This window comes from Eriocheir sinensis, chromosome 59, assembly GCF_024679095.1.
Source record: "Eriocheir sinensis breed Jianghai 21 chromosome 59, ASM2467909v1, whole genome shotgun sequence".
NCBI classification, from domain to species: domain Eukaryota; kingdom Metazoa; phylum Arthropoda; class Malacostraca; order Decapoda; family Varunidae; genus Eriocheir; species Eriocheir sinensis.
Genome location: NC_066567.1, coordinates 335,001 through 362,500, shown reverse-complemented (window position 1 = coordinate 362,500; position 27,500 = coordinate 335,001). Strand labels below are relative to the sequence as shown.

General features: G+C 44.1%; 1 protein-coding gene and 3 long non-coding RNA genes across 8 annotated transcripts in view; 3 read left to right on the top strand and 1 right to left on the bottom strand.

The window, feature by feature from the left end:
• Positions 1 to 5,492, top strand: part of LOC126985231 (uncharacterized) — a 16,201-nt gene extending 10,709 nt beyond the window's left edge. Inside the window, exon 2 of the long non-coding RNA XR_007738406.1 lies at positions 4,599 to 5,492. This is a non-coding gene — a long non-coding RNA (uncharacterized LOC126985231). The remainder of the gene's footprint in view (positions 1 to 4,598) is intronic.
• A 538-nt stretch (positions 5,493 to 6,030) lies between these two features.
• Positions 6,031 to 9,352, top strand: LOC126985230 (uncharacterized). 3 transcript variants are annotated; one of them, XR_007738403.1, is made up of 2 exons: positions 6,031 to 7,962; positions 8,273 to 9,352. It is a non-coding gene; the product is annotated as an uncharacterized LOC126985230 (long non-coding RNA). The 3 variants fall into 3 exon arrangements; XR_007738405.1 differs by having other exon boundaries at positions 6,031 to 8,057; XR_007738404.1 differs by having other exon boundaries at positions 6,031 to 8,152.
• Positions 9,353 to 9,503: 151 nt separating this feature from the next.
• Positions 9,504 to 26,795, bottom strand: LOC126985228 (oxysterol-binding protein-related protein 9-like). 3 transcript variants are annotated; one of them, XM_050839844.1, is made up of 12 exons: positions 26,716 to 26,777; positions 22,093 to 23,387; positions 18,962 to 19,116; positions 18,434 to 18,520; positions 18,095 to 18,243; positions 17,464 to 17,576; positions 16,451 to 16,582; positions 15,896 to 16,192; positions 15,282 to 15,378; positions 15,016 to 15,138; positions 14,331 to 14,458; positions 9,504 to 13,937 (listed from the first exon to the last, which is right to left on the bottom strand). In XM_050839844.1, the coding sequence occupies exons 2-12, from the start codon at positions 22,170 to 22,172 to the stop codon at positions 13,757 to 13,759; spliced, it is 1,542 nt and encodes a 513-aa protein (XP_050695801.1). In that variant the 5' UTR covers positions 22,173 to 23,387; positions 26,716 to 26,777; the 3' UTR covers positions 9,504 to 13,756. The 3 variants fall into 3 exon arrangements, with proteins under 3 accessions (XP_050695801.1, XP_050695799.1, XP_050695800.1); XM_050839842.1 differs by lacking the exon at positions 22,093 to 23,387 and having other exon boundaries at positions 26,590 to 26,795; XM_050839843.1 differs by lacking the exon at positions 22,093 to 23,387 and having other exon boundaries at positions 14,331 to 14,455; positions 26,590 to 26,793.
• Positions 24,809 to 25,962, top strand: LOC126985229 (uncharacterized). Its single transcript, XR_007738402.1, has 2 exons — positions 24,809 to 24,957; positions 25,104 to 25,962. It is a non-coding gene; the product is annotated as an uncharacterized LOC126985229 (long non-coding RNA).
• Positions 26,796 to 27,500: the final 705 nt, after the last annotated feature.

Sequence of the window (27,500 nt, the reverse complement as noted above, 5' to 3'; positions counted from 1 at the left end):
CTCTCTCTCTCTCTATCTCTCTCTCTCTCTCTCTCTCTCTCTCTCTCTCTCTCTCTCTCTCTCTCTCTCTCTCTCTCTCTCTCTCTCTCTCTCTCTCTCTCTCTCTCTCTCTCTCCGTTCCTTCTCTCTAAACACTCAGTACTGTGTGGTCAAGATTAGATGCAGAGAGAGAGATATAGATAAAACTTTCATAATTCATTTTATTCGTCTAATATTTTTGTTGTTAGTAGTAGTAGTAGGAGGAGGAGGAGGAGGTAGAGAGAGAGAAGAGAGAGAGAACATTGCATATAGATAAAACTTTCATAATTCATTTTTATTCGTCTAATATTTTTGTTGTTAGTAGTAGTAGTAGGAGGAGGAGGAAGAGGAGGAGTATTTAGAGAGAGAGAGAGAGAGAGAGGAAGGGCCCCCCTCATACATATGCTCCCCTTCATTTCTTCTTCCCCTTCTTACGTTATCTCCCTTCCGTTCCCTTCCCTTTCCCTTCCGTCCCCTTTCCTTCCCTTCCCATCCCTTCCCATTATCCTTTCCCTTCCCTTCCCTTCCGTTCCCTTTCCTTACCTTCCCTTCCCTTCCGTTCCCTTTCCTTCCCTTCCTTTCCCTTCCCTTCCCATTATCACTTCCCTTTCCTTCCCTTCCGTTCCCTTTCCTTCCCTTCCCATTATCGCTTACCTTCTTCCCTTCCCTTCCCTTTCCTTACCTTCCCTTCCCATTATCGCTTACCTTCTTCCCTTCCGTTCCCTTCCCTTCCTTTCCCTTCCCTTCCCTTCCCATTATCGCTTACCTTCTTCCTTCCTTCCGTTCCTTCCTTCCTTCCTTTCCTTCCCTTCCGTTCCTTCCTTCCCATTATCCTTACCTTCTTCCTTCCTTCCGTTCCCTTCCCTTCCCATTATCGCTTACCTTCTTCCCTTCCCTTCCGTTCCCTTCCCTTCCCATTATCGCTTACCTTCTTCCCTTCCCTTCCCTTTCTGTTCCCTTTCCTTCCCTTCCTTTCCCTTCCCTTCCCTTCCCTTCCCATTATCGCTTACCTTCTTCCCTTCCCTTCCCTTCCCTTCCCTTCCCTTCCCATTATCGCTTACCTTTTTCCCTTCCCTTCCCTTCCTCCACCTCTTTTACTAATTCTCGCTTCTCCCTTCCCTTCCAATTCCCTTCCTTCCTTCCTTCCTTCCTTCCATCCTTCCTTCCTTCCTTCCATCCTTCCTTCCTTCCTTCCTTCCTTCCTTCCTTAAGTTTTTACTCTAATTAATGTTCTACTCACGAATACAGCATGACACACACACACACACACACACACACACACGATCGGTATCATAGTTCAGAGGAAATGGATCTTAGAGCTGTGGGAAAGAAGACGCAGTTGCAGTAGTAGTAGTAGTAGTAGTAGTAGTAGTAGTAGTAGTAGTAGTAGTAGTGGTAGTAGTAGTGGTAGTAGTAGTAGTAGTAGTAGTAGTAGTAGAAATGGCCCTGTTAGTATAGGAAAGACTAGAGGTAAAGAGTATAGGTGTGAGTGCCACTGTATATACATATGTAGTTAACAGTGGCACTCTTGAGGTCACGTTGGCACCTACCTTGTCCATTCTTGGGGGCCATTTGCTGTGCTTGGCTTGGCACTCCCTGTACATCTTTAAGTGCCTGTTGTCCCACCGCCTCGCTTGCACTCGGCACCTCCGCCATTGTTCAGGTTGGCACTCCCTCTCGCACGCACTCGCTCACACGCAAAACTGTGCCTCTATAATGGCCTGCACGCAAAACACGCAAAAGCACGCGATGTTTTAGTTATTCAGAGTCGATGATTTGAGGTCTCTTTTCCGCGTGTGTGTGTGTGTGTGTGTGTGTGTGTGTGTGTGTGTGTGTGTGTGTGTGTGCGTGTGCGTAGAAGGTCCTGCACTCAAAACACAAGCAGTTACACGCGATACTCAGTAATTCAGGAACAGTTTTTCAGTGTGTGTGTGTGTGTGTGTTTGTGTGTGTGTACGGGGCTGCACTAAATGTACGCACGCAATCAACGCACGCAATCAATCGCACGCGCTTTCAAATTTCCGTGTAATGTATAGCGTATATGTGTATGTTTGTCACACCCACCCACACACACAGACACACACACAGAGACAGACAGACACACACACAGACACAGACACAAACACATACACACAGGGGGTGGTCTCGTCGGCGTATATAGCGAGCGTAGCGTATGAGGTACACACCGATGCTAGCTCCGCGCCTCACTGAGCTACGCGCCGCGGCCTGCCAACTCAGAACTGCGGGAGTGCGGGTATCTGAACTTCCCGCTAGGGCCAGCCAGGCTGCCACCCAACCCCGCAGGCACCGTGTTCTCGCACACTTCGGGCTTACAACACATATATTCCAAAGGCTTTCCAGGGGCTTGTGGTCATATCCTAGGGTAGTTTTCTGACCCTGGTGGTAGTTTGACCTTTCCTGTGTACTCTGGGCGTCAGAAAGCAATATTGTAACCGTGTTCTCGCACTTCAGGCTTAAAGACACACATTCCAAAGGCTTTCCCGGGGCTTGTGGTCATATCCTAGGGTAGTTTTCTGACTCCGATGGTAGTTTGACCTTTCCTACTCTGGGCGTCACGAAAAACGGTATTGTAGCCTGCATGGTTGACCTCTCTTGTTGATGCGAGAACCGTAAGTGTTTGAAGCTTTCCTGAGGCTTGTGGGCATATCCTAGGGTACTTTTCTGACTCCGATGGTAGTATGACCTTTCCTCTGTACTCTGGGCGTCACGAAATCAGTAATGTAACCTGGTTGACCTCTTGTTGATGCGAGAACCGAAGTGTCTGCGAATCCCAAGCCACTGGCACTCCCTCCCGCCCTCTCTCTCCCGCCTTCCACAGTTGCCATTTGTTCATACGCCCTCCCGCACACTTATCTTCACGCCCACCCGCCCATGATAACGCGTGCGAAAGCTGCAGAATTGCCTTGGGCGGAGACAGATTGAGAACAGCGTAAGAGACGGAGAGATGCGAAAGTACAGACAGAAATGGATAGTGAAACGGATACCAGAAGAGCAGGGACGGAAACGGATGATGAAAAGGGAAGAAGTAGAAGAAACAGACAGACATTAAGAGTGACAGGAGCAGGAAGGACGAATATAGCAAACAGACAAGCATATGGTGATAAAGACAGGAGGAAGAGAAGAAAAAGAAAGATAGAATTAGAATGAAGAAGAAAGGATTGAAAGGCTTTAGAAATAACAAGAAAGAGAAATGTTAGAGCAGAGAGAGAGGCTGCATTTCCTAGGCCTATTAAACCCTCTTATTGATTTCCTTATATTTCATTCCAGTCTTCCTTGTGTGTGTGTGTGTGTGTGTGTGTGTGTGTGTGTGTGTGTGTGTGTGTGTGTGTGTGTGTGTATGTTGCGGCACCCGAGAGAGGTGGCACCGTCGTCCAGCCACGCCTGGCACTCGGCACTCAGGCGTCAATACGCGCGTAGGGGGATCGGGGGATCGGGGGGGGGGGGGGGGATGGTGGCTTTGGAGGGGGGAGAACCGACCCCTCCCTCCTTCTCTTAACGGCGAAGCACTCACACAAAGCTTGCGTGTGTGTGTGTGTGTGTGTGTGTGTGTGTGTGTGTGTGTGTGTGTGTGTGTGTGTGAGTGAGATGGCCTGTATAGATTTCACACACACACACACACACACACACACACACACACACAAGCTCAACTACATGGCACCCAACGCCCATACACACATACAGACTTACATACATACATACAGACAAACACGCAGACAGACACACAGACAGACAGTTAAACATTCACGCCCTGATGACAACTTTAATATTACGAATACTTTCAATGTTACTCTTATTACTCAATGTTACTTTCCTTATCTTATTTATTACTTACTCGATCATATCTGTTATCTACTCCTATTATATTTTCACTCCATTACCTCATTGCCGTATTAATTATCTTATTACAAACACATATTACTCCATTTACTATCCCTCCCAATCTTGTTATTCCTGTCATATTCATCTCCCTTCTCCCTCACCTCCTTCACTCCCGCTAAACAGCTGACGGGGACATTTAAACTCGGGGCTCCCGCAGTACATGGAGAAACAATTGTGGAGACGGAGGCTGTGACTGCTCCATACATCACAGCCCGCCAGACCCTTAAACTGATTCTTCTCCACGTATTTCTCCTTTCAAGTGATCGCTTTGCTTTATATAATACAGCAGACCTTAAAATTGCTTATATATCAGTAAGTTGGCCATCTTTCACAGTCTGTCACCGTCAAGATCTTAAAATTGGTTCATTTCCACGTCTTTCTCCATACAAGCGATCTCCTTCCCTACCCTTCCCTTGCTCCCTTGTCCCTGAAGTAATAAGGTCAAACATTGTAAGGTTGCATAAAGTAAAATAACCCGTAAAGACCTTAAAACTGATTCATCTCTACGTCTTTCTCCTTACAAGTGATCTTTTTGCTTTATATATTACTGCAAAGGTCCTTCCCTTCCCTTCCCTTGTCCCTGAAGTAATAAAGTCAAATAATATAAGGTTGTGTAAGGCAAAATAACCCGTAAAGACCTTAAAAAACGGATTCACCTCCACGTGTTGATCTCCTTGCAGAGTGACTTCAGCGCCGCACGTGAGCATCCCGCCAAGCCCCGCCAGGTGTGCTGCCCCGCCCCTGTCACCTGTCACCTGTGATGCCACGGAGGGCGCCGCTTCACCTGTACTCACCCGGTGTGCTCCCTGGTCCTAGTGTAGAGAGAGATATGAGGAAGAAGAGAGTGTTGTAGAGAAATAGAGACAGGTAGAGCAAGATCATTGTCCGGGATAGCTGATATCTCCCCGCCAGCCTCCACGCCTTCATCTGATCTAGTGAAGAGAAAGATAAGAGGGAGAAGAGAACGTTGTAGAGCAGAGAAAGTGTAGAGAAACAGAGACAGGTAGAGAGAGATAAGTGTATGGCAAAACTGATCTCGTGTTGCCAGCCTCCACGCCTTCATCTGATCTAGTGAAGAGAAAGATAAGAGGGAGAAGAGAACGTTGTAGAGCAGAGAAAGTGTAGAGAAACAGAGACAGGTAGAGAGAGATAAGTGTATGGCAAAACTGATCTCGTGCTGCCAGCCTCCACGCCTTCATCTGATCAGCTGATTGGACACATGGGGTTAGGACAGGCTGGCTCTCTGGACACATACGTTCTGAAGGACACGGGGGCACAGGGACACAGGGAGGGCAGCCAAGTAAGGGAGAGGAAGTGTAAGGGAGGGAGTAAGAGAAAAGTAGGGAGGGTAATTTATTTTTTGAGTAGCATGTTTAAAAATTGTGTTCAGTGTATCAAAAGAGATTGTCATAGTGATGTCTTGTTGCTTGGTCCTTTGTTTCAAGTCAATTGTAGGCTATACTTACCCTAGAAATAATATGTTACTCTAAATGTCTGATTATTAAGCTAAGATACCATTCTAATGTATTTTTCATGTATACTTTTTAACTTATACAATAAACCATCAAGCATTATCATTATTATTATTATTATTTTGAGGTTAAGCTTAGGGTATCTTCAAACACATGGCAGCCAGCACTTTATGGTACAAATCAACAAAGAATGACCACTATTTTGTATAGAAAGTCTCATTAGTAAGGAAGCTCTACCACTTGTTTTTGGTGGGTCATTTTATTACGAGGAGGATTTGAAGGACTCACCCCAACCAAATGAGTCAGGGTTTGGGCCGACAGCTAGCTGAGAGGATCAGTCCCTCGGCCATTACACGGGTAGTGGATAGTGTGGCTGCATGAATATTTGGTCACTACATCCCTGGCAAATACTTTACAACACGTATTAGAGGCTTGCAGTACCTAACCTGTGATTCCGTTTTCTCTTGTCTGGTGCACTCTTTTCACTTTTTATTTTTCAACAGTAGAGACTAGATAAATTCATGGACAGCGATATTAGGTGGGGTTAGATACACTGGAGCTTAGGGTCAAAGGATGCCTCTCTCAGGCCTACCCTACCCTCTCTCTTGTAGACTCCTTATGTTCTTATGTTCTTATATAGTCTTGCTCTGCCTTTGTGGTGGATAGTGGAGTGTTTCCCATGTGGTATTGGTGTGCGGGATATCCCCTCCCAAGGTACAGGACATTACATTTTTCTTCATTGAATTGTAGCGGCCACTTTTTGTTCCATTCCTGTAGCTTGGTGAGGTCTTCTGGTAGGAAATCCACAGTCAAGGGGTTAATATGTAGAAAGAGAGAGACAGCAAAATTTAGTGAGGTCAAGGAGGTATTCTATCAACCAAGAAAGAATCACACGTCGGTAATTGGGTTTCCGTATAACTTTATTGATAATTCTCGGACAGTAAGAATCACAATGGTTTATCTCTAGTAAGGCAAAGCTGGGTGCACTCGTAGGTATCACAGAAAATAATAATAAGAATAAATATGATGTCGCTTCCCTTTCCCGCGGACGTAGAATTTATTTATTATTTACTTATTGATGTCATAAGCTTGCACACGCCTTCCATATTAGCAGCCAAATTGTCTCTTTCCTCTGCTTCTTGCTTGTTAGTCTCCCTCTCCATCTCCTCTTCTTATTTTTCTTATTATTCCTTCTCTCCTGTTTTTCATCTTGTTCTGTTTCTTCCTCCTCCTCTTCCTCTTCCTACCCCCCTTCTTCTTCATCATCATCCCCTCCTCCTCCTTCCTTTTTATTCTTCCTCTCCTCTTCTTTTTCATATAATTCCTACTCTCCTGTTTTTCATCTTGTTCTGTTTCCTCCTCCTCCTCCTCTTCCTGTCCTCCTTAATCATCATCTCCTCCTCCTCCTCCTCCTTCTCTTCAATTTCATACCTCTCCCTAATTCTCCACAGTAATTTCCTTCCCTCGAGAGCCACATAATTTGAGGCGTTTACGTACAACCGAACGTAACACAGTCGTAACAACATTCTTCAGCCGAACTTACTTACGACACCGCCACCTCTCGTACGTACATTCCGGGAAGCATCACTCGTAAGCCCGTATCTTTAAACATATCAGCGCCCCAGTTCACTCATTTCAAAAGCCTCTCTCATATGTAGAAGTTGCTGGGATTCTCATGGACTGTTTTGTGATGCCAGTGATAGTTTTACACGGCTTTTGCAGCTATAGGAAAGTCACCCATGAAAATCCAATCAGTCTTCTCTATGGTATTGGGAAATAGTAGTAATGGGAGAGAGTCAGTTGGAAAAGCCTCTCGTAGAAGTTACTAGGCTTTCCATGGACTGTTTTTTGATACGTTTAAGAATATAGGCAATGATAATAATAATAATAATAATAATAATAATAATAATAATAATAATAACAATACCCCATTACTTAATCATATAATTTCTTGTTACGCTAACTTACCAAACACTACCGTATATAGTATTTAAATCATTGAACTTGCAACCCTATTTACACGAGACCATTATGTACGTCATTTACACACATTTACACGGCCATAACAACGCTATCGAGCTATGTACAAAATCAACAAACACTGGACACGCTTGTAGAAGAGTCGAGATATCCATTAAGCATTGAATGAATTTCAAAAGGAGAAATTTAGAGATAGTTTTACACAGACATGAATATTTTAGTTACTACTTCTACTATAACTACTACTACATAATTATCATAGCCTTGGTGGGTGATGGGTGACAGGTCAATCAATAGAGGTGTGGATAAGTGGAACAGGCCTGGCAGTCATGTGGTGAGTGCCAATGCCATAGACATTCAAGAAGAGGTTGGATAAATTCATGGATAGTGGGGTTAGGCATACAGGAACAAGTTTGGCAGTCATGTTGTGAGTGCCAATACCATAGATACATTCAAGAATAGGTTGGATAAATTCATGGATAGTGAGGTTAGGCAGGGTTAGGTGTACAGGAACAAGTTTGGCAGTCATGTGGTGAGTCCCAATACCATAGAGACATTCAAGAAGAGGTTGGATAAATTCATGGATAGTGAGGTTAGGCATACAGGAACAGGCTTGGCAGTCATGTTGTGAGTGCCAATACCATAGAGACATTCAAGAAGAGGTTGGATAAATTCATGGATAGTGAGGTTAGGCATACAGGAACAGGCTTGGCAGTCATGTTGTGGGTGCCAGTACCATAGAGACATTCAAGAAGAGGTTGGATAAATTCATGGATAGTGAGGTTAGGCATACAGACATGTTTGGGCAGGTCATGTTGTGTGGTGCCTGTACCATTCACACATTCAAGGGGGATAATGGATAAATTCTTGGATAGTGGCTGGATAAATTCATGGATAGTGAGGTTAGGCAGGGTTAGGCATACAGGAACAGGCTTGGCAGTCATGTTGTGGGTGCCTGTACCATAGACACATTCAAGAAGGGGTTGGATAAATTCATGGATAGTGAGGTTAGGCAGGGTTAGGCATACAGGAACAGGCTTGGCAGTCATGTTGTGGGTGCCAGTACCATAGACACATTCAAGAAGGGGTTGGATAAGTTCATGGATAGTGAGGTTAGGTGGGGTTAGACGTACAGAAACAGGCTTGGCAGTCATGTTGTGGGTGCCAATACCATAGACACATTCAAGAAGGGGTTGGATAAGTTCATGGATAGTGAGGTTAGGCTGGGTTAGGCTTATAGGAACTGCCACGTATAGACCAACCAGCCTCTTGCAGACTCCTATATTCTTACGTAAGATCGACTCTTCCACAAGCGTCTCCAGTGCGTACATCAATGTGTAAGAACGAGAGGGAAGGTCACACAGATTGAGAGTAACTACAGCTTATGATAATATATAGCTTAGGTCAACATGAGGTGCAGAGAAGAGAGTAAGTTTACAGAGCTAAGCATAAAGTAGCTGGCTCGCTGCTTTGGTCAAGGGAGTGACTTTGGTGCCTTAAAACTAACAGTGCCGCCCGTAACGAAACTTGTGCTCTTTGTTATCCAACAAAAAAATATTAATTCCATATTCAATAATGTTTCTTAAGTGAGCCAGTCCATTTCAGTCCATCAGCAGTTATTTATATATATTTTTTCAGCCCTCTGAATATCTCTCACTATGAAAACAAACAATTACGTGTTCAATAATGTTTCTCAAGTGATCCAGTCAGTTTCATTACATCAACAGATCTGTGTATTTATTTTTCAGGAATATCTCCCACTACGAAAACAGACAATTACATGTTCAATAATGTTTCTCAAGTGATCCAGTCAGTTTCATTCCATCAACAGACCTGTGTATTTATTTTTCAGGAATATCTCCCACTACGAAAACAGACAATTACATGTTAAATAATGTTTCTCAAGTGATTCAGTCAGTTTCATTCCATCGACAGTTATTTGTATATATTTTCTCAGCCCTTGGAATATCTTGCTATAAAAATTTTTTAAAAAAATATAAAAAAACGTAATATACAAACTGCCGTTGCTATTCCGTCACCGTAAAATGTCACTTGTGTTGTGCGTCACTCCTCAAATCCTTCCTCTTAACCTATGATTCTACTCAACTCTAGAAAATGTAAACAAACAAGCCGTCAGGTTTTATAATATTTAATTTATTTCAAAATAAATATTGTATATAATTATTGTCGTCATAACAAGTTACATGCGAAATCAAACAACATCAATCTATGTAACAAATGTATGTAATAACACACTACATAAAGGTGTACACACACACACACACACACACACACACACACACACACTCTTTGTCATTTGTTTCTCCTTCCTTCCATTCTTTCTTCCTTTTCACATAACAGCACTTCAATCTGACACTTCCACTCTTTCTCTCTCTCACACACATACAAGCACACAAAGAAAATTCTGAAAGAGTACACAGTCATAGCCTTCCCTACGTCATCAATAGGTCCCATTGGCCGTGACTGTCCCGAACCTAATGCTTTAAAATGACTTAAAATCAATAAAACTTGCCATAAAACTAGTGTGCATGTACCTCACTATACACACACATCCCATGGTGTAACAGCAGCACCATGTAGAGGCTGAGTAAGGTGATGTGCTTGCTTGAAAGATTAACCTACCTCTGCTGAGTCTTCGCTTGACTAACCATGTACAGCAGATGACCAAGACTTGATCTGGGCCAGCACCACATTGTATTACATGTACCATATATACCACACTCTATATACACACACCTTGTAATGTATATACCATGCCTTGACAAGTTTAATTCTTCCACATGTTGGTTATGGTGGCTGCAAAGTGTGTGTTCCTATACTTTGTGATGACGAAACACCTCGTAATCACCCTAAACAACACGCATAAGATTATAATTTGTTCAGGCATGGTAGATATATATTACAAGGTGTGTATAGGGTGTATATATATGTTACAACAGGGTGCTGGTCCTTAGCTGTCTGGCGTGGGCTACTGCATGACGTAAGGCTGACATGACGTACAGCAGGCTATGACTTAAAATAAAGGAACAATAATAATAATATGCAAATGGCCTATGCGTGTAGAATAATCAAAACAAGATGTAATCTCTCTATACTCACTACGTAACATGCACTATATATTTTGTTTGATATTGCCAAGTAGAACAAACGAAAAATTACGAAATGAACGCCGTGACTGAGCGCTACTGGACCATAACCTCAACTGAGCACCGACCCAATTACCCCTGTGTCGTAATGATAATAAATGCAGTAATGTTCTTAAATGCAGACCCACCAACAGGCTTTGTTACTTCAGACCAGTCATCGCTGCTCCCTACCGTGCCAAACCCTGCCCTGGACACCTTGAATAAGCCCCGAACACTCAACGCACCAGCTCATGGAAAAGTCGAATATATTTTTTAATGTAGCACAAATTTAGAATGTTAGGCATGGATAATACTTTTCTAGGGGTTTACTATACAGCCCATTCACTTACTAGTACTATAACTACCACTACTACTACTACAACTACTTCTATTACTATCACTACTACTACTACCGCTACCACTACTGCTACCACTATTACGAGCATACAGGTTAAATTCTCCACTGAATCTATTATAAGGGGTCAACTTCAGTGCAAGATCGACTTTAACACGAGTAAGTGCGCCATTTTATAGCAGTTATTGTCTAGTTATTGCTTCTCTCTCTATTGCCATGATCTCTGCAGACATTCCAGGGTCCTGCGCCCATACTACAAGCCCTCCCTGCCTCGGCCATTCCCTCCAGAAGTAATAAAAATCAGCCAGACACCGCTGCCTATGAGCTTTCTATAAACCACTTGTACGAGTTAGCTGTATCTAACATGTTAAACTTCTCTGTCTTCTGTATTGGACATGTTAAATTTCTATAAACCACTTGTACGAGTTAGCTGTATCCAACATGTTAAACTTCTCTATCTTCTGTATTGGACATGTTAAATTTCTATAAACCACTTGTACGAGTTAGCTGTATCCAACATGTTAAACTTCTCTATCTTCTGTATTGGACATGTTAAATTGCTCTATCTTGAAAATATGACACAGGAAAAAGTAATTGGTGAGTGAGTTGTATAATTCAATGAGAGCGCAAGAGAATGCGAAACTGCCATTGACTGAAGACTTGACATTTTGGCATATGGGAGAGCTTGGAATATGGGCATTCTAGCAGCTGATATGAGGCAAGATTCTCACATTCAAACTCTCTCTCTCATCCTTTCTTTCCTTCTCTCACTAACTTACTTTCTTCCCTTTTCACACTAACTCTTTTTTTTCTCTCACTGTTGGAGGGGCATTTAACAGTCCAGGAGCAACAGACATGCCAGAAACTTTCATCAATAATGTGGTCTGTATATTATGAGAACAGTTAAGCCTTCCGATACCATTCAATTATTATATATTACAATTATTACCATTATTATTATTACTATTAAATCTCTTCATACCTGTCCTCGGTTTAAAATAACTCGCTTTCTTCGATAACCTTGTGCAGCGTAACTGATCTTTCGGTGTGTATGTGTGTGTGTGTGTGTGTGTTTTAGCCTTACTCCATCCATGACAGAGTGAGGTTTTGTCTGATGTAATAACGGCGAGTATTACATTACATGCTACTATGGTTATTACTATTATGGACATTGTGTTACGCCGTTCCGAAGACAAATGCGAAGATTATGAACAGCACCTGCGGATGATATACTCGGTAGACTTTGGTACTGGTAACGGACTGGCCTTAGCGTATGCACACCGACCGCGTCACCGATCAGCTCACCGGCAGGACACGTGGCTTAAAATCAGGGATGTGGAGGCAGGTATAAGAAATTTTGACTCCAACTACGACCAGGGAATTTAAAGGTTGTGACTCCCTATTCTGATTATGATTTCACCCTCCTCCTCCTCCTCCTTCTTCCCTCTCTTTTACAGTACAGTGTGGTAGGGAAGTCACACCACACCACACCACAGCCAGCCACACATCATCGCACGTATCGTAAAGGAGTTGGAGTCGATAGTTTTCTCTCTCAAACTGTAAACTTTTTCTCTCTTTCTCAGTAATGTTCTCTTTCTTTCTCTCTCTCACATTTTAACTTCCTTTCTCTTTCTCTAACTCACTCTCATCCTTTCTTTCTCTCTCTCACACTCACTTTCTTTACCTCTCTCACTAACTCTTTCTTTCTTTCTGTCTCTCAAACTCTAATTTTTGTTCCCTCTCTCTCTTTACCAACATTGCCTCCACACCCCTGCTTAAAACTCCCAGCGTTCCTATGCAATAAACAGATTAAACCCTATGATACAATTTGATCCCATAAGACGACTAGCCCAGTGACAGAATCCAATCTCCATACAGACATACTCAAGCCCAATAGATACAGTAATAGTTCTTGCATAGATGATCAGAAACCTCCTATTATGACTACCCAGACTTGTGCAACTACACTGCTCACTCTGATTTGCTAGACTAGTGTGCATGTGTAACACTTAACTGAGGAGTCTAGTGTGTTTGTAAAGCCTCCACGTGCTATCCCAGTCACACTCCATCACGAGGACTCAGGCAGAATGCTCTCCTTAGTTTGATTCGTCTAGCTCTCTCGTCACAGCATAATTTAATCAGCTGCCTAACTTGTCAATCAGTAATTCCAGCGTCCGTAGTTTCATTCCTTTAGCTCTCTCGCGATGGCATGGTGTAGTCAGCTGCCTCACTTGTCAATCAGTAATTCTCATATTCAGACATTTTATAGACATTCCGTAAACTTCAAACCCATAACACTTTTTATGACGCACTCGGAAATGTCTGTGTGTGCATGTTTATATTATGGTTTCTGTCTGTACAATAGTTAAGACATTCCCTGAACATCCTCCAACTCAGATCACGTTTCCTTCTCATTATCGCCGAGAGCTGCTACGTAATCATGAATCAGTTACAACATCTTGGACAAATATTTGATTACATTCTTCATCCCCTTGAGGGTGGAAAACATGTCAGGAGAACAGGACAGAGTACAGCCTTAAGGACCACCAATGTCTCCGCTCAGAGCTGCCGTAAGCAAAGTTCTTTCGCTTCGCTGCAATGGAGTGTGTCTGGAATAGCATGTGTGACTTTACGAGACTTCCGACTCCCCCCTCGACTCCTGGTACAAGAAAATCAAAGCCCTGTGAGCTTATCCCTATCAAATGCTCCCCTACAAACCTTCCAATCCTCGCCTCAACTCCGGGTACGAGAAAATCAACCCCTCGCAAGACCATCCCTATCAAATCCTTCCTTACGAACCTCCCGACCCTCGCCTTGACTCCGGGCACGAGAAAATCAAATCCCTGCATGCCAGTCCCTATCAAATGCTCCCTAGGGACTCTGCATCAGTTGTACCGCTGACTGAATCGCTTGAGTAGGGGCTCTCGGTACACCCAGTTGTCAGCCACCAGGTCAAACAGCTTGGTCTCCCACTCCAGGCCGTTCTCCTTGCGATACTTTGCCTCCTCGCGCTGCTTCTGCTCCAGGGCGTACTTGGCATTGGTTGCCTCGTCGATCTGGTTGAATCTGAAACAGTGGGATGCGTTTCATTGGTGTCCTAAGCTTGCACACACCTTTAAAATTACTAGCAAAATCATCTGTTATTATTTTCCCTTTCCATATGGCATAAGAGTGGACAGAATTTATTATTTTTTATTATTATTAGGCGATTTAATAGTTTAAAAGATTGTTACGTTCGATATATAGACAAACACACACACACACTCTCTCTCTCTTGTCTAGATAGATATATATATGTCATTATTATTATTATTGTAGGTAGTAGTTGTTTATGCTATGTTCGATATACACACACACACACACACACACTCCCTCTCTCTAGATATATTCATACATAAGAGGTATATATATATATCATTATTATTATTGTTAGTATTAAGTGCATAACGGTTCCCTCACTTAAGTCCTGCCGTCACTTCCTTCCACATGAACCTGGACTCGTTGACGGTCTGCTCTGCGATGGGCTTGACGTTCTTCTTGACAGTGGCCATGCCCTGGGTGTCCACGAAGGGAACGGCATCCTGCTGCTGGGAGAAACAACACTCAACACTCGGGTTTCGTAATACATAAAATTCCTTTTGTTCCCTTGCTTGCTAACATGTAATCTAAGGCTAAAAATAAACACTTGATTTCATATTTATACTTTCATTAATGTCCTCCTTGGGTTTGGTCCCTGCCGGCATATAAGACAAGGGAAACCAGGCTATTCTAAGGTTAATGGGAAGGAGACTAAGGGAGGGAGGGTGAGATAAGGCCCCTACCAGCATATAAGACAAGGGAAGACATGCTATTCTAAGGTTAAAGGGAAGGAGACTGAGGCAGGGAGGGTGAGATGAAGCAAGGTGTGTTTGACCCCCACAAGATAGAGACCAAAGAGATGCAGAAAAGATAAGGAAAGAGAGACGTGAGAGAAAGAAAACAAAGGTAGATAAAGAGAGGAAAATGGAGAGAGACAAAGAAGAGGAGAAAATAAGAGAGGAGGAAAACAGAGAGAGAAAAGGAGATAGAAGACCAAGAATTTCAGACAAGGTAAGAAAAGAAAGTGAAAACAGGAACTAGAGAGAGAGAGGAGTCCACCCCTCACCGAGTCTCTGCTCCGTGACACCATCGCTCCGTTCCACTCTCCGTCCACTGTCAAGAAAGGCTTCCGTTCTCCCGGACTGAAGACTTCCGCTGATATTCGATGCTTCTTCCCTCCGTAGAATGGCTGAAATAAATAGAAATGGATGATGTCTGCGTGTGTGTGTGTGTGTGTGTGTGTGTGTGTGTGTGTTCCAGCAAGCCTTCCAAATCCCCACACATGCCATTAACCGAATCCAGGGCAGAAACGCAGCATCCAGTCCCACTCACCTTGGTCAGGAACTCCACGTTAGCGCTGTAGCCAGTCTTGTTGCATGTGATCTGACAAGTGCCGCCCAACTCCACCCACGGCACCGTCAGAATGGACCTGTTGGCATTGCGGTGGTGGTGAGAACAGAGATAATGGGGATAGAAAAGGAGGAGGAGGAAATACAGAAAGAGGACAGGAAGAGGGGAAGAGAAAGAAAGGAGGTACAGTTGAAGGAGGAAATACAGACAGACTTCTTATGCATTTTTTTTTTTTTTTCATTTTTTTTTTACAGTAGAGGAAACAGTTCAAGGGCAAAATAAGGAAACAATAATGAAAAAAAAAAAAAAGAAAAAGCCTGCTACTCACTGCTCCTACAAAGAGTCAAGAGGAGTGGCCGAAAGATAGGTCAAATTCAGGAGAGGTGCCCTGATACCCTCCTCCTTATAAACTGGAGATAGAAGGAAGGAAGGGAGAAGAGGGGGATGACAGTACTAATGTTGGTATTCTTAAACGCTACAGACTCACTTCAACCACTTCTATAGGCCAAAAACGAGGTAAGATGCTTAAGATTATGACCCTACAACCTGTGTCAATATATTATCTGTGACATGTCGGTGCAAGGCTGAGGACTGACCTGCCGTAACCGCTCGGGAAGTTGAGAATATACTCCTCGTCATGGTCCAGGAGAGAGACGCAGCCCTGCCCGATGTTGTTGACGCATATCGACAGCCCCAGGAACTTTGACTTGGTCCAGATGTGTCCGCAGAATGAGATGCGTTTTGACTTGTGTTCCGCGTAGAAGGCGGAGATTGGCGGGTGGTGCGAGACCTGCTCCGCCACGAAACAGAGGTGGTTGGTGGTGGCCCAGGGGATTGGACCATCGAGAACCAGGTCCCCTTCCGACGAGCTGCCTGGCACGTCCCAGTAACATCTGCCGAGGGAGGAAGGATAAGTAGATGACATATTGCCCAGGCAGGTTACGTAAAAATAATAAATAAGTGATCTTCAGTTAAATGAGGCAAAAAGAGTGAATGGCTGAAGGAATGGGGGCAGGATACAGCACACTAACACCAGACAGAGAACCAGGTGGAGAGGTGGAATTGGAACCTTTACCGGGGCAGGATGGAGCACACTAACACCAGACAGAGAACCAGGTGGATTGAGACCCTGTATAGCTCTTTTGACCCACCTGAAGACCTCGCCCAAAATAGGGTTGTACGGCTTCTTGGCGACCTCACTCTTGCGACCAGCGTGGAAGGCAGAGACGTACCACTTGACGACCTGTACCATACGATCCTGGGGGGTGGTCATGTCCGGGATACTGCGGGAAAAGACAGAAGAGTGACCCGATGAAGAAAGGAAGATAAGGAAGAATGAGAGAAATATGAAGGAGAGGATAAAAAAAGATACTGATATATAGATAGACAGATTTAGACTTGTTTTTATTGAAGGTGAATGAAACAAAGGAAGGAAGGAGAGGGAGATTAAGTAAGACAGAGGAAGGAAGGGATGTGGAGGAAGGAAGTAAGGGAGGGAAAGACGGGTGAAGGAAAAGGAGATCAAACAGGTGGGTGAACGAACTTGTAACCAGGTATAGCAAGGTGTTAATTTCTCTCTCTCTCTCTCTCTCTCTCTCTCTCTCTCTCTCTTTGTCGGTGAAGGAGAGGCAATAAGGAAAGTGTTGGAGGAGGAAATAGGAGGGGGGAGAAAAATGGAATGAAGGAGGAAATTGATCGATAGAAGGATGGATCGAACTTGTAACCAGGTCTAGGAAGGGGTCAATTTCTCTCTCTCTCTCTCTCACTCTCTCTCTCTCTGTTGGTGGAAGGGAGACATTGAGGAAGGTGTTGGAGGAGGAAAGAGGAGGAGGGAGGAGAGAAACGAAATGGAAGATGAGGAAATTGATTGACAGAAGGATGGAACGAACTTGTAACCAGGGATAGCAAGGTGTCAATTTCTCTCTCTCTCTCTCCCTCTCTCTCTGTTGGTGGAAGAGTCAATCAGGAAGGTGTTGGAAGAGGAAATAGAAGGATGGACGAGAGAAATGAAATGGTTACGTTAGATATAGACAAACACACATACACACACACACACGCACAAATTGATGGATAGAAGGATCAAACTCCATTAGGTATACCCAACTTAACAAGCACTAATCCGTCACTCCAACGAGCTTCCTCAGGACGACACACAGACACTCACCTGCAGAAAAGGTCGGGGTGGGCGAAGAAGTCTGCGTACATCTCAAGCAGCGATCGCCTCTCCAGGATGAAGGTCGGAAGAACAACCTTCGTCAAGTCCATTCCGATCTTGACCTGGAAAACGAACGGATGGATGGATGGATGGATGGATGGATTGGTGGGGCAGTGGTGGTAGTAGTAGTAGTAGTAGTGGTGGTAGTAGTAATAGTAGTAGTAGTAGTAGTAGTAGTAGTAGTAGTAGTAGTAGTAGTGGTAGTAGTAGTATATAAAGTTTAAGAACACATATATATAATTCTCTCTCTCTCTCTCTCTCTCTCTCTCTCTCTCTCTCTCTCTCTCTCTCTCTCTCTCTCTCTCTCTCTCTCACAGCAACTCAATATATTCCTCCCTTCCTCCCTTTCCTTTCCTCCCTCTCTCTCTCCTTTCCTCCCCTTCTCTCCCTTCCCATCCCTTTTTTGCTCCTATGTTTTTCTCCCATATTCTCTCTCTCTCTCTCTCTCTCTCTCTCTCTCTCTCTCTCTCTCTCTCTCTCTCTCTCTCTCTCTCTCTCTCTCTGTTATACCTCCTCTTGCAGACCCCTTATGTTCCTATGAATCTTCTAATGGATGTTCTTCTGGATGCTGTTCACCCACCTGAGACAGTAGGTGGTGGATGATGGAGCCGTGCCCCTCCATGGACCCCAGCTCCTGGTCGTCATCCTCATCGTACATCCGGTCATAATCCACCAAGCTGCGAGGCACTCCGCTGGTGAAGAAGGGCTGCAGGTCATCCACCCGGCCATCTGTCAACACGTGGAAGTCATATCCTTGAACATTTTGACTCCCAAGAACACGTATTTGACAAGGCTTTCGTGGGGGCGTGAGCATTTCCAGGGGTACTTTTTTTACCTTGTATCCCAATCTCTGTCTCATGAAGCCAACACAAACACAATCTTGTCAATCTTCTTTCACTATAGAGTCTGGCACCCTTACCTGAGGCCTTGGAAGGGGAGGAGGCAGAGGTAGTGCGGGAGGAGGGCTTGGCAGGGGAAGTCGAGTCCAAGCCTTCATTGGACCCATCTGTGACGAGATAAAGAGAAGGGATTGATTAAAAGATAAGAAATTATGACTCTGTTGGTATATAATGTGTGGGTCTCTCTCTCTCTCTCTCTCTCTCTCTCTCTCTCTCTCTCTCTCTCTCTCTCTCTCTCTCTCTCTATGTTAATTAAAGCAACAGGACAAGAGAAAGAGAAAGAGGGAGAGAGAGGATGAGGAGAGTGGGAGAGGGAGGAAAGGAGAGGGAGGGAGAGATAGAGAGGGAGGAAAAGAAAGAAAGAGAAAAAGACAGACCTTGGACACTCACCTTTTTTCACTCTATCTCATTCTTCTTCTTCCTTATTCTCTCATTCTTCTATTATCATTCTTCCAATCTCCTGTCCCTTACCTCTAGTGGCTCCTTCTCATTCCTATTCTTTCTTTCTAATTCTCTCATTCTTATTCTTTCACTCTCCTGTCCGTTACCTCTCGCGTCAGTCAATGAAGGCTCCAGTAGGGGGCTGTGGTGGCTGGCTGCATCGCCGTACGAATCGCTCGGACTCGTCACAACATCCGACGACGCGTTCCGCCCTCCGCCGCCAGGAATCGACTCGACGGCATCCTCGAAGAGACGCGGACCACTGCCGGGAGAGGAGATACGATGTGACAGTTAGGAGGCGGAACAGTTATGCCAAGAGGAAGGGAAAGGAAGGACGTTGGGACTTGCGTAAACAGATAATCTCATGGACAAAGATGACCCCCTTAAGGATGGATTTGACCCTCTGGAAAATTTGTAGTAGGAGGAGGAGGGTGAGAAAGGAAAGAGAAATTGGCACTTATGTAAACAGATAATCTCATGGACAAAGATGACCCCCTTAAGGATGGATTTGACCCCCTGAAAAATTTGTAGTAGGAGGAGGAGGAGGGTGAGAAAGGAAAGAGAAATTGGCACTTATGTAAACAGATAATCTCATGGACAAAGATGACCCCCTTAAGGATGGATTTGACCCTCTGGAAAATTTGTAGTAGTAGGAGGAGGAGGGTGAGAAAGGAAAGAGAAATTGGTGCTTATGTAAACAGATAATCTCATGGACAAAGATGACCCCCTTAAGGATGGATTTAACCCTCTGGAAAATTTGTAGTAGTAGGAGGAGGAGGGTGAGAAAGGAAAGAGAAATTGGTGCTTATGTAAACAGATAATCTCATGGACAAAGATGACCCCCTTAAGGATGGATTTAACCCTCTGGAAAATTTGTAGTAGTAGGAGGAGGAGGGTGAGAAAGGAGAGAGAAATTGGTGCTTATGTAAACAGATAATCTCATGGACAAAGATGACCCCCTTAAGGATGGATTTGACTACATGGAAAATTTGTAGTAGGAGGAGGAGGGTGAGAAAGGAAAGAGAAATTGGCACTTATGTAAACAGATAATCTCATGGACAAAGATGACCCCCTTAAGGATGGATTTGACTACATGGAAAATTCATAGCAGTAGTAGTAGTAGTAGTAGTAAGAGGAGGAGGAGATTAGTTAGAGTATTAATAGTAGTAGTAGTAGTAGTAACCCCTATAAAAACAGTATATGTAAAGATCTGCCTAACTTAACCTAACCTAAGTAAAATATATGTTCAGGAAAACTCAACTCTCACATGATAATTCCTTAGGACACAAAATTGCATGACAAGCCACTAATATTACATGATAGAAAGCTTCCATTCAATGCCACAGGTGCAACACAAGCCACAACACTACCAGAGCTTGCAACAACACTACTACTTCAACATACACAACACAATAATAATGATAGTAATAATAAGAAGAAGAACAAGAAATATTAGTACTACATAAGCTGGTGCTGTCTCCATCCATTCAGACATTGCTATCATGACCTGAAGCCTTTGTGGATGGCTTAAGAGGTCTGTGGGTTGGTGCAGACAGTGTACTTAACAGACAGTGAGACTGTAGACAGTTAAGGAGTGTAGACAGTTAAGGAGTGTTGACAGTGTAGACAGTGCAATGGTATTATATATTTGTTAATTTATGATTTAGACTTTAGAGGAAGGGAGAGGGAGAGGAGGAGGAGGGTAGGAAGGAAAGGAAAATAGGAGGAAAGGAGTGAAGGAAAAGGAAGGGAGAAAGGAAGGAAGGAGAGAAAGGGAAGGGAGTAACATTTCACACACACACACACACACACACACACACACACACACACACACACACACACACACACACACAGCATGAGTACGTCCACCAATAAAGTGCACACCAGCTGTCACTTGGCTGGGTTAATTTACATCTAGATCAAACTACAACAACAACAACAACAACAACAACAAATAAGTAATAAATAATAATAATAATAATAATAATAATAATAATAATAATAATAATAATAATAATGATAATAATAATAAAAATAATAATAATAATGGTAATGTTGCAGCCAACCCTCTATTTAACGAACATCAATTAAGTGTAAATGGAATTTAATAAAGTCCACGAATGTCTTGAATTACGAACCCAACAATTTATTTTCTTACGTTCAATAATTTTTGTATTTTGCTCCCACAAAACATTTCTTCCTCCCCTAACTCCCTATGCCCACGGCAGAACCCAGGGAGGTTGTGGGATCAGATGACCTCTGCCAAAAGGTCCACTTTCTGAGCAAGTCAAAACAAAACACTGTGAGGAAAGTCCCAGTGTTTTGTTCTGCCATCAGGAAGATGCCCCAGAATGTCAACATCCTCAACCCAGGCTGATTTGTCTCCCTTCCCCTGCCGCTCTTCAAGTGGCCACCAAGGTCCACATTTAGTGGACAAAGACACTCCCTTTACAGCCCCGGGTACAGCCTGATGCCTTCCCGTCTTATATACCTTCCATTTCCTATTTCCACCTCTCCACCTTTCTCCCATCTTAAAGCCTTGTCAAACTATCCCTAGGCTCACCCACTAACACTACATCTACCAAAGCCTGATCAATGTGGGCGTGTGAGCCCTGCAATGCTAGGAATATGGACTTAATAGTAACAAACTTCTGGATAAGATAGCTTTGTACTTCCTCCCCCAGTCAGGTCTTTAAATAGAGGGTCACCACACGGCCTCAGACTGATAACCAGACACAGAGCTTGAAAGAAAATACAGAACTGGAAACACTGAATACAACAAGAGTTACAGGCAGGAAAAAAGGCTTAGGGTTCTGTTATGTTAAACTGAGAGAGAGAGATAAAGCAAAACAGATTGAGAGAGGGAGACAGAGAGAGAGAGAGAGAGTAACAATATGGTCCCGAATCGCTCGAAAGTAACAAGATGGAAACACGAAATGTCTCATGGTTTCCGACACATCTCGGCGACGCCAATTTCTTTCGATCATATAAATTCCTTCGTCAATGCCTCGGATACTCGGTTAATACATATCTGCGGCGACCGGCACTGACCCTGAGACCCCATAGAAGACAGGCGCCCTAAGGGTTGAAAAATTTTTGATGGTGCCACGAAACTTACTGACAGCAGGATTACCGGGACAATACTGCATGAGAGAGAGGGAGACAGAGAGAGAGAGATAGAGAGAGTGGTGGTGTTGGTGGCAGGGTCTTACGTAAACAAACACTCGCTCGGTCTTACCACACTCTGATCCGTCGTATATAATCCATGACAGAGGAAGCGCTTGGCCTCCTCTGCTTGCTTCCAAAATACGACCACATTTTTGCAGCATCAGCAGAGAGAAGAGCGGAAGAGTAGGCGACAGCGGACGATATTCTGACAAGGGGACGGAGATTGATGCTCGTGGGCGGCCGTCGTCAAGGGGTCCGGCCGCGCACAAGTCTCGGCATCTTCGGCGCTTTACGAGTGCGTGCCATGATGGTTCTGTCTTGGCTTTCTTTTGGTTTACGTATTGGGGAAGATTTTGTCGCTTTTCCTTCGACTAGACTGAGTATGAGTGTGGATTTCCTCGTCCTTCACTTATAACTGTCTTACAAATGTCTTACGAGTGTCTCACGAATGTCTCGGTCTTTTTAATCGATCATCTTCCATTCTTACGTATTCACAGATTTCATAGCTTTCCCTTCCATTAGACTGCTTATGTGTATGTGACTTCCCTGTTCCTTCACTTATGACGGTCTTACAAATGACTTACGAGTGTCTTACCAATGCCTCGTTTTTTCTAATCAACCATCATTCTTACGTATTCACAGATTTCATAGCTTTCCCTTCCATTAGAATGCTTATGTGCACGCGAATTCCCAGTTCTTTTATTATGACGGTCTTACAAATGTCTTACGAGTGTCTTACGAATGTCTCAGTCTTCCTCTTACGTATTCACAGATTTCATAGCTTTCCCTTCCATTAAACTGCTTATGTGCATGTGAGTTCCCAGTTCTTTCACTTATGACGCTCTTATGAGTGTCTTACAAATGTCTCAGTCTTTCTCTTACGTATTCACAGATTTCATAGCTTTCCCTTCCATTAAACTGCTTATCTGCGTGTGAATTCCAAGTTCCTTCACTTATGACGCTCTTACGAATCTCTTACGATTGCCTTACTAATCTCCTGGTCTTTCCAATCGAAGGGTCGGAGTTACGTCTATCAATCACCTCCCATTCTTACGTATTCATTGAGATTTCGTTGCCTTGCCTTTCCTTCACTTGTAACTGCTTGTGAATGTCTTATGAATGCCTCCTCAATGTCTGGGTCTTTCCAATCGTAGGGTCAGTCTTGCGTGTCTCAATCACCGTTCGTTCTTGGTCTCGGTGGCACGTAAGAGCATGTACATCACTGCTTTTGCCGTCTACGAGATGAGATTCACTACCGCACTGCCTCTATTATAACATGACGCTTCCCAATCGCTTATTTTCAGAGCTCACACGACAGATTGAAGCATCACTGAATACCTCTTGTTTATCTATGTACGGTGAAGCCTGGCATGTTATAAAAGGGAGAAGGAGGGAAGGTAAGGGAGGGGTGAGTGGCTGTATTCCTGCCCTGGGTTGAAGGATTTGAAGCCTAAGCAAGTCTCCATCAGCCAACTCGTATTTCTCACTCACTCTACTGATTCATAACTCGTGGGACAAAAGCTTTACCGTGTATGTTATAAAGGGGAGAGGGAGGGAAGGTAAGGGAGGGGTGAGTGGCTGTATTTCTGCCCTGGGTTGAAGGATTTGAAGCCTAAGCAAGTCCCCATCAGCCAGCTCGTATTACTCACTCTACTGATTCATAACTCGTGGGACAAAAGCTTTACCGTGTATGTTATAAAGGGGAGAGGGAGGGAAGGTAAGGGAGGGGTGAGTGGCTGTATTCCTGCCCTGGGTTGAAGGATTTGAAGCCCATGCAAGTCCCCATCAGCCAGCTCGTATTACTCACTCACTCTACTGATTCATAACTCGTGGAACAAAAGCTTTACCGTGTTAATGTACTACGTAAACAGAAGCATCACATACGAATGGCCGGATAATACGAGGGAACCGTCACTCGAGAACTGGCGAGGTGTTCCGTCCCACAGGTTATGTATACGATAAAGAACAACAATCTAACAATACAAGTTTGCAAGAGCGTATTTCTCAGACAAAATGGTGCAGGTAAAAAGGATCACAGGTTAACGAGTCTCTCTCCCTCGTTAACTTCACATTATCTAACAACTTAAGGATTACGATTTTCAGAGTACATATTTCTGAGGTGAATCGGCGTCAACACAACCAAGGAATCACATACGACAGCTACGATAGACGAGTTAGAAGGAGCGACTCTATTGCTTAGGATAGGTTAGGTGTGCAGGGGTGACTGCTTATACATTGCAAATTTTCAAGTACGTATTTCTTAACCGAATCGACGTCAACGCAACCAAGGAATCACATACGACAGCTACGATAGACGAGTTAGAAGGAGCGACTCTATTGCTTAGGATAGGTTAGGCCTGCTGGGGTGACTGCTTATACATTGCAAATTTTCAAGTACGTATTTCTTAACCGAATCGACGTCAACGCAACCAAGGAGTCACATACGACAGCTACGATAGACGAGTTAGAAGGAGCGACTCTATTGCTTAGGATAGGTTAGGCGTGCAGGGGTGACTGCTTATACATTACAAATTTTCAAGTACGTATTTCTTAACCGAATCAACGTCAACGCAACCGAGGAATCACATACGACAGCTACGATAGACGAGTTAGAAGGAGCGACTCTATTGCTTAGGATAGGTTAGGCCTGATGGGGTGACTGCTTATACATTACAAATTTTCAAGTACGTATTTCTTAACCGAATCAACGTCAACACAACCAAGGAATCACATACGACAGCTACGATAGACGAGTTAGAAGGAGCGACTCTATTGCTTAGGATAGGTTAGGCCTGATGGGGTGACTGATCAAGCATTACGAATTTCAAAGTACGTATTTCTTTACTGAATCAACGTCAACGCAACCAAGGAATCACATACGACAGCTACGATAGACGAGTTAGAAGGAGCGACTCTATTGCTTAGGACAGGTTAGGTGTGCACGGGTGACTGCTTATACATTACAAATTTTCAAGTACGTATTTCTTAACCGAATCAACGTCAACGCAACCAAGGAATCACATACGACAGCTACGATAGACGAGTTAGAAAAGAGCGACTCTATTGCTTAGGATAGGTTAGGATAGGTTAGGCCTGCAAGGGTGACTGCTTATACATTAAAAATTTTCAAGTACGTATTTCTTAACTGAATCAACGTAAACACAACCAAGGATTCACATACGACAGCTACGATAGACGAGTTAGAAGGAGCGACTCTATTGCTTAGGGTAGGTTAGGATAGGTTAGGTGTGCTCGGGTGACTGTTTAAGCTTTACGAATTTTCAAGTACGTATTTCTTAACCGAATCAACGTCAACACAACCAAGGAATCACACACGACAGCTTCGATTGATGAGACTGATAAGTGAACTCTATTGCTTAAGTAAGGTTAGGTTAGGTTAAGCTTGCTGGGGTAAGTTCTATTAGTCTTTCGCTCCTAGTAATGTGTGGGGCAGTTTCCTTTGTTTATGAATTTCAAAGATCGTATAACCGTACCGTACAACCAATAAGTTAGAAGGAGTGGACTATATCGCTAAAGTCAGGTGTGCTGGGGTAAGTTCTATCAGTCTTTCGCTCATGTTAAAGTGTTTACGAATTTCAAAGCACGTATTTCTCAGATGAATCAACGTCAAGACAACCAATGAGTTAGAAAGAGCGAACTCTATTGCTCAGGATAGGTTAGGTTAGGTGTGCTGGGGCAAGTTCTATCAGTCTTGCGCTCCTAGTAAAGTGTGGGGCAGAGTTTCCTTTGTTTACGAGGGTAGGAGGAGAAGGAGGGCGGAACCTTAGCGTTTACGAGAGCGCTCTCTTGGAAGCCGCTGTGACCTGTCGACTGGCGCCCTGTGAAAGAAACGCCACATGAGAGAGAGAGAGAGAGAGAGAGAGAGAGAGAGAGAGAGAGAGAGAGAGAGAGAGAGAGAGAGAGAGAGAGAGAGAGAGAATTCAGTACCATTTATAACCTAACTGTCCTAACACACACACACACACACACACACACACAGATGGAATAATGTCCGTCATATTTCGAATTTAAACATATAATCATGTGTGTGTGTGTGTGTGTGAACTCAAGTGAACCATGAAAGTATTATGCACAGGTGTTCCATACAGCTGTGAACACACACACACACACACACACACACACACACACACACTCTTAGAGACAGATTATAACAGAACATGACACAACTTCTTCCTTATGAGAGAGAGAGAGAGAGAGAGAGAGAGAGAGAGAGAGAAGGGAAGGGAAAGAAAGGGAAGGGAAGGGAAGGGAAAGGAAAGAGAAGGGGAAGGGAAAAGGAATAAAGGAAGGGAGAGACAGAGGAGATAAAGGAAAGGAAGGGAGAGACAGAGAGATAAAAGACCCTAATACATAGAATCCAAATCCCTCATACATAGGATCAAGAACCCTTACACACAGAATCCCGACCCCCCACACAGAATCCAGACCCCTCACACATAGAATCCAGCCCCCTAACACATTGAATCCAGCCCCCTCACAAATAGGATTCAAACCCCACACACAGAGGATCCAAACCCTTTACAAATAGGATCCAAACCTCCCTCACCTAAGGATCGAAAACCGTTGCCAAAGGAGGCTTTTCACGGATAATGCGGCACTCCTACACCTTTTAGCTGGCACCTCTACCCAAAGGAACGGCTGACTCATGCTAAAAGGGCGTCTGATCCCCTACTAGGCCACTCAGGCAGGCTGGGAGGAGGGACATGGGAGCACAGACACACACATCCACCCCCCACGACAATCAATAGCACACTGAGGGGCTGAGAGGTCCTAGTCCCTGTCCTGTCCATTCTCATACAGCTCACCCTCCCACATCAACTATTTCCAAAGGTCAAAAAGGAGGTCAATCGGGTTCTCCTACATGATTTTTTTAGGTTCAGGGTAAAGAGGAAGGGTCAAACTAACGCTATGGTCATAAAGATAGGTCTGGGAATGCCCTGAACGCCCGTGAAAGCCTTGTCAAATGTGTGTCTGCCCTCCCAGCCCAAGACAGTGTTGCCAAGTTGCCTCTGTGCTGGGGTTTAGTTTCTCTCTCTCTCTCTCTCTCTCTCTCTCTCTCTCTCTCTCTCTCTCTCTCTCTCTCTCTCTCTCTCTCTCTCTCTTCTTCCTCTTCCTCCTTCCCTTCATTCCCTCTCCTCCTTCACTTCACTTCCCTTCCTTTCCTTTCCATCCCCTTCCTTCCTTTCCCATCCTTTCCTTTCTCTCCCTTCCCTTCCCTTCCCTTCTCCTGACTTCCCTTCCCTTCCTTTCCCCTTTCTTCCCTTCCCATCCTTCCCCTTCCCATCCTTTCCCTTCCCTTCCCTTCTCCTGACTTCCCTTCCCTTCCTTTCCCCTTTCTTCCCTTCCCATCCTTTCCCTTCCATTCCCTTCTCCTGACTTCACTTCCCTTCCCTTCCTTTCCTTTCTACCTCCTTCCTTTCCCCTTTCTTCCCTTCCCTTCCTAATCATTCCCTAACA

Bases quoted from the DNA above. Each gene is read 5' to 3' on its own strand.
- LOC126985228 (XM_050839842.1), bottom strand. From the start codon at position 26,690: ATGAGTCAGCCGTTCCTTTGGGTAGAGGTGCCAGCTAAAAGGTGTAGG. The intron at 19,117-26,589 runs GTGAGGGAGGTT...CTCTCCCGGCAG, and splicing joins CAACGGTTTTCGATCCTTAG to TGGTCCGCGTCTCTTCGAGG. The intron at 18,244-18,433 runs GTAAGGGTGCCA...ACGTGTTGACAG, and splicing joins CTCCCCTTCCAAGGCCTCAG to ATGGCCGGGTGGATGACCTG.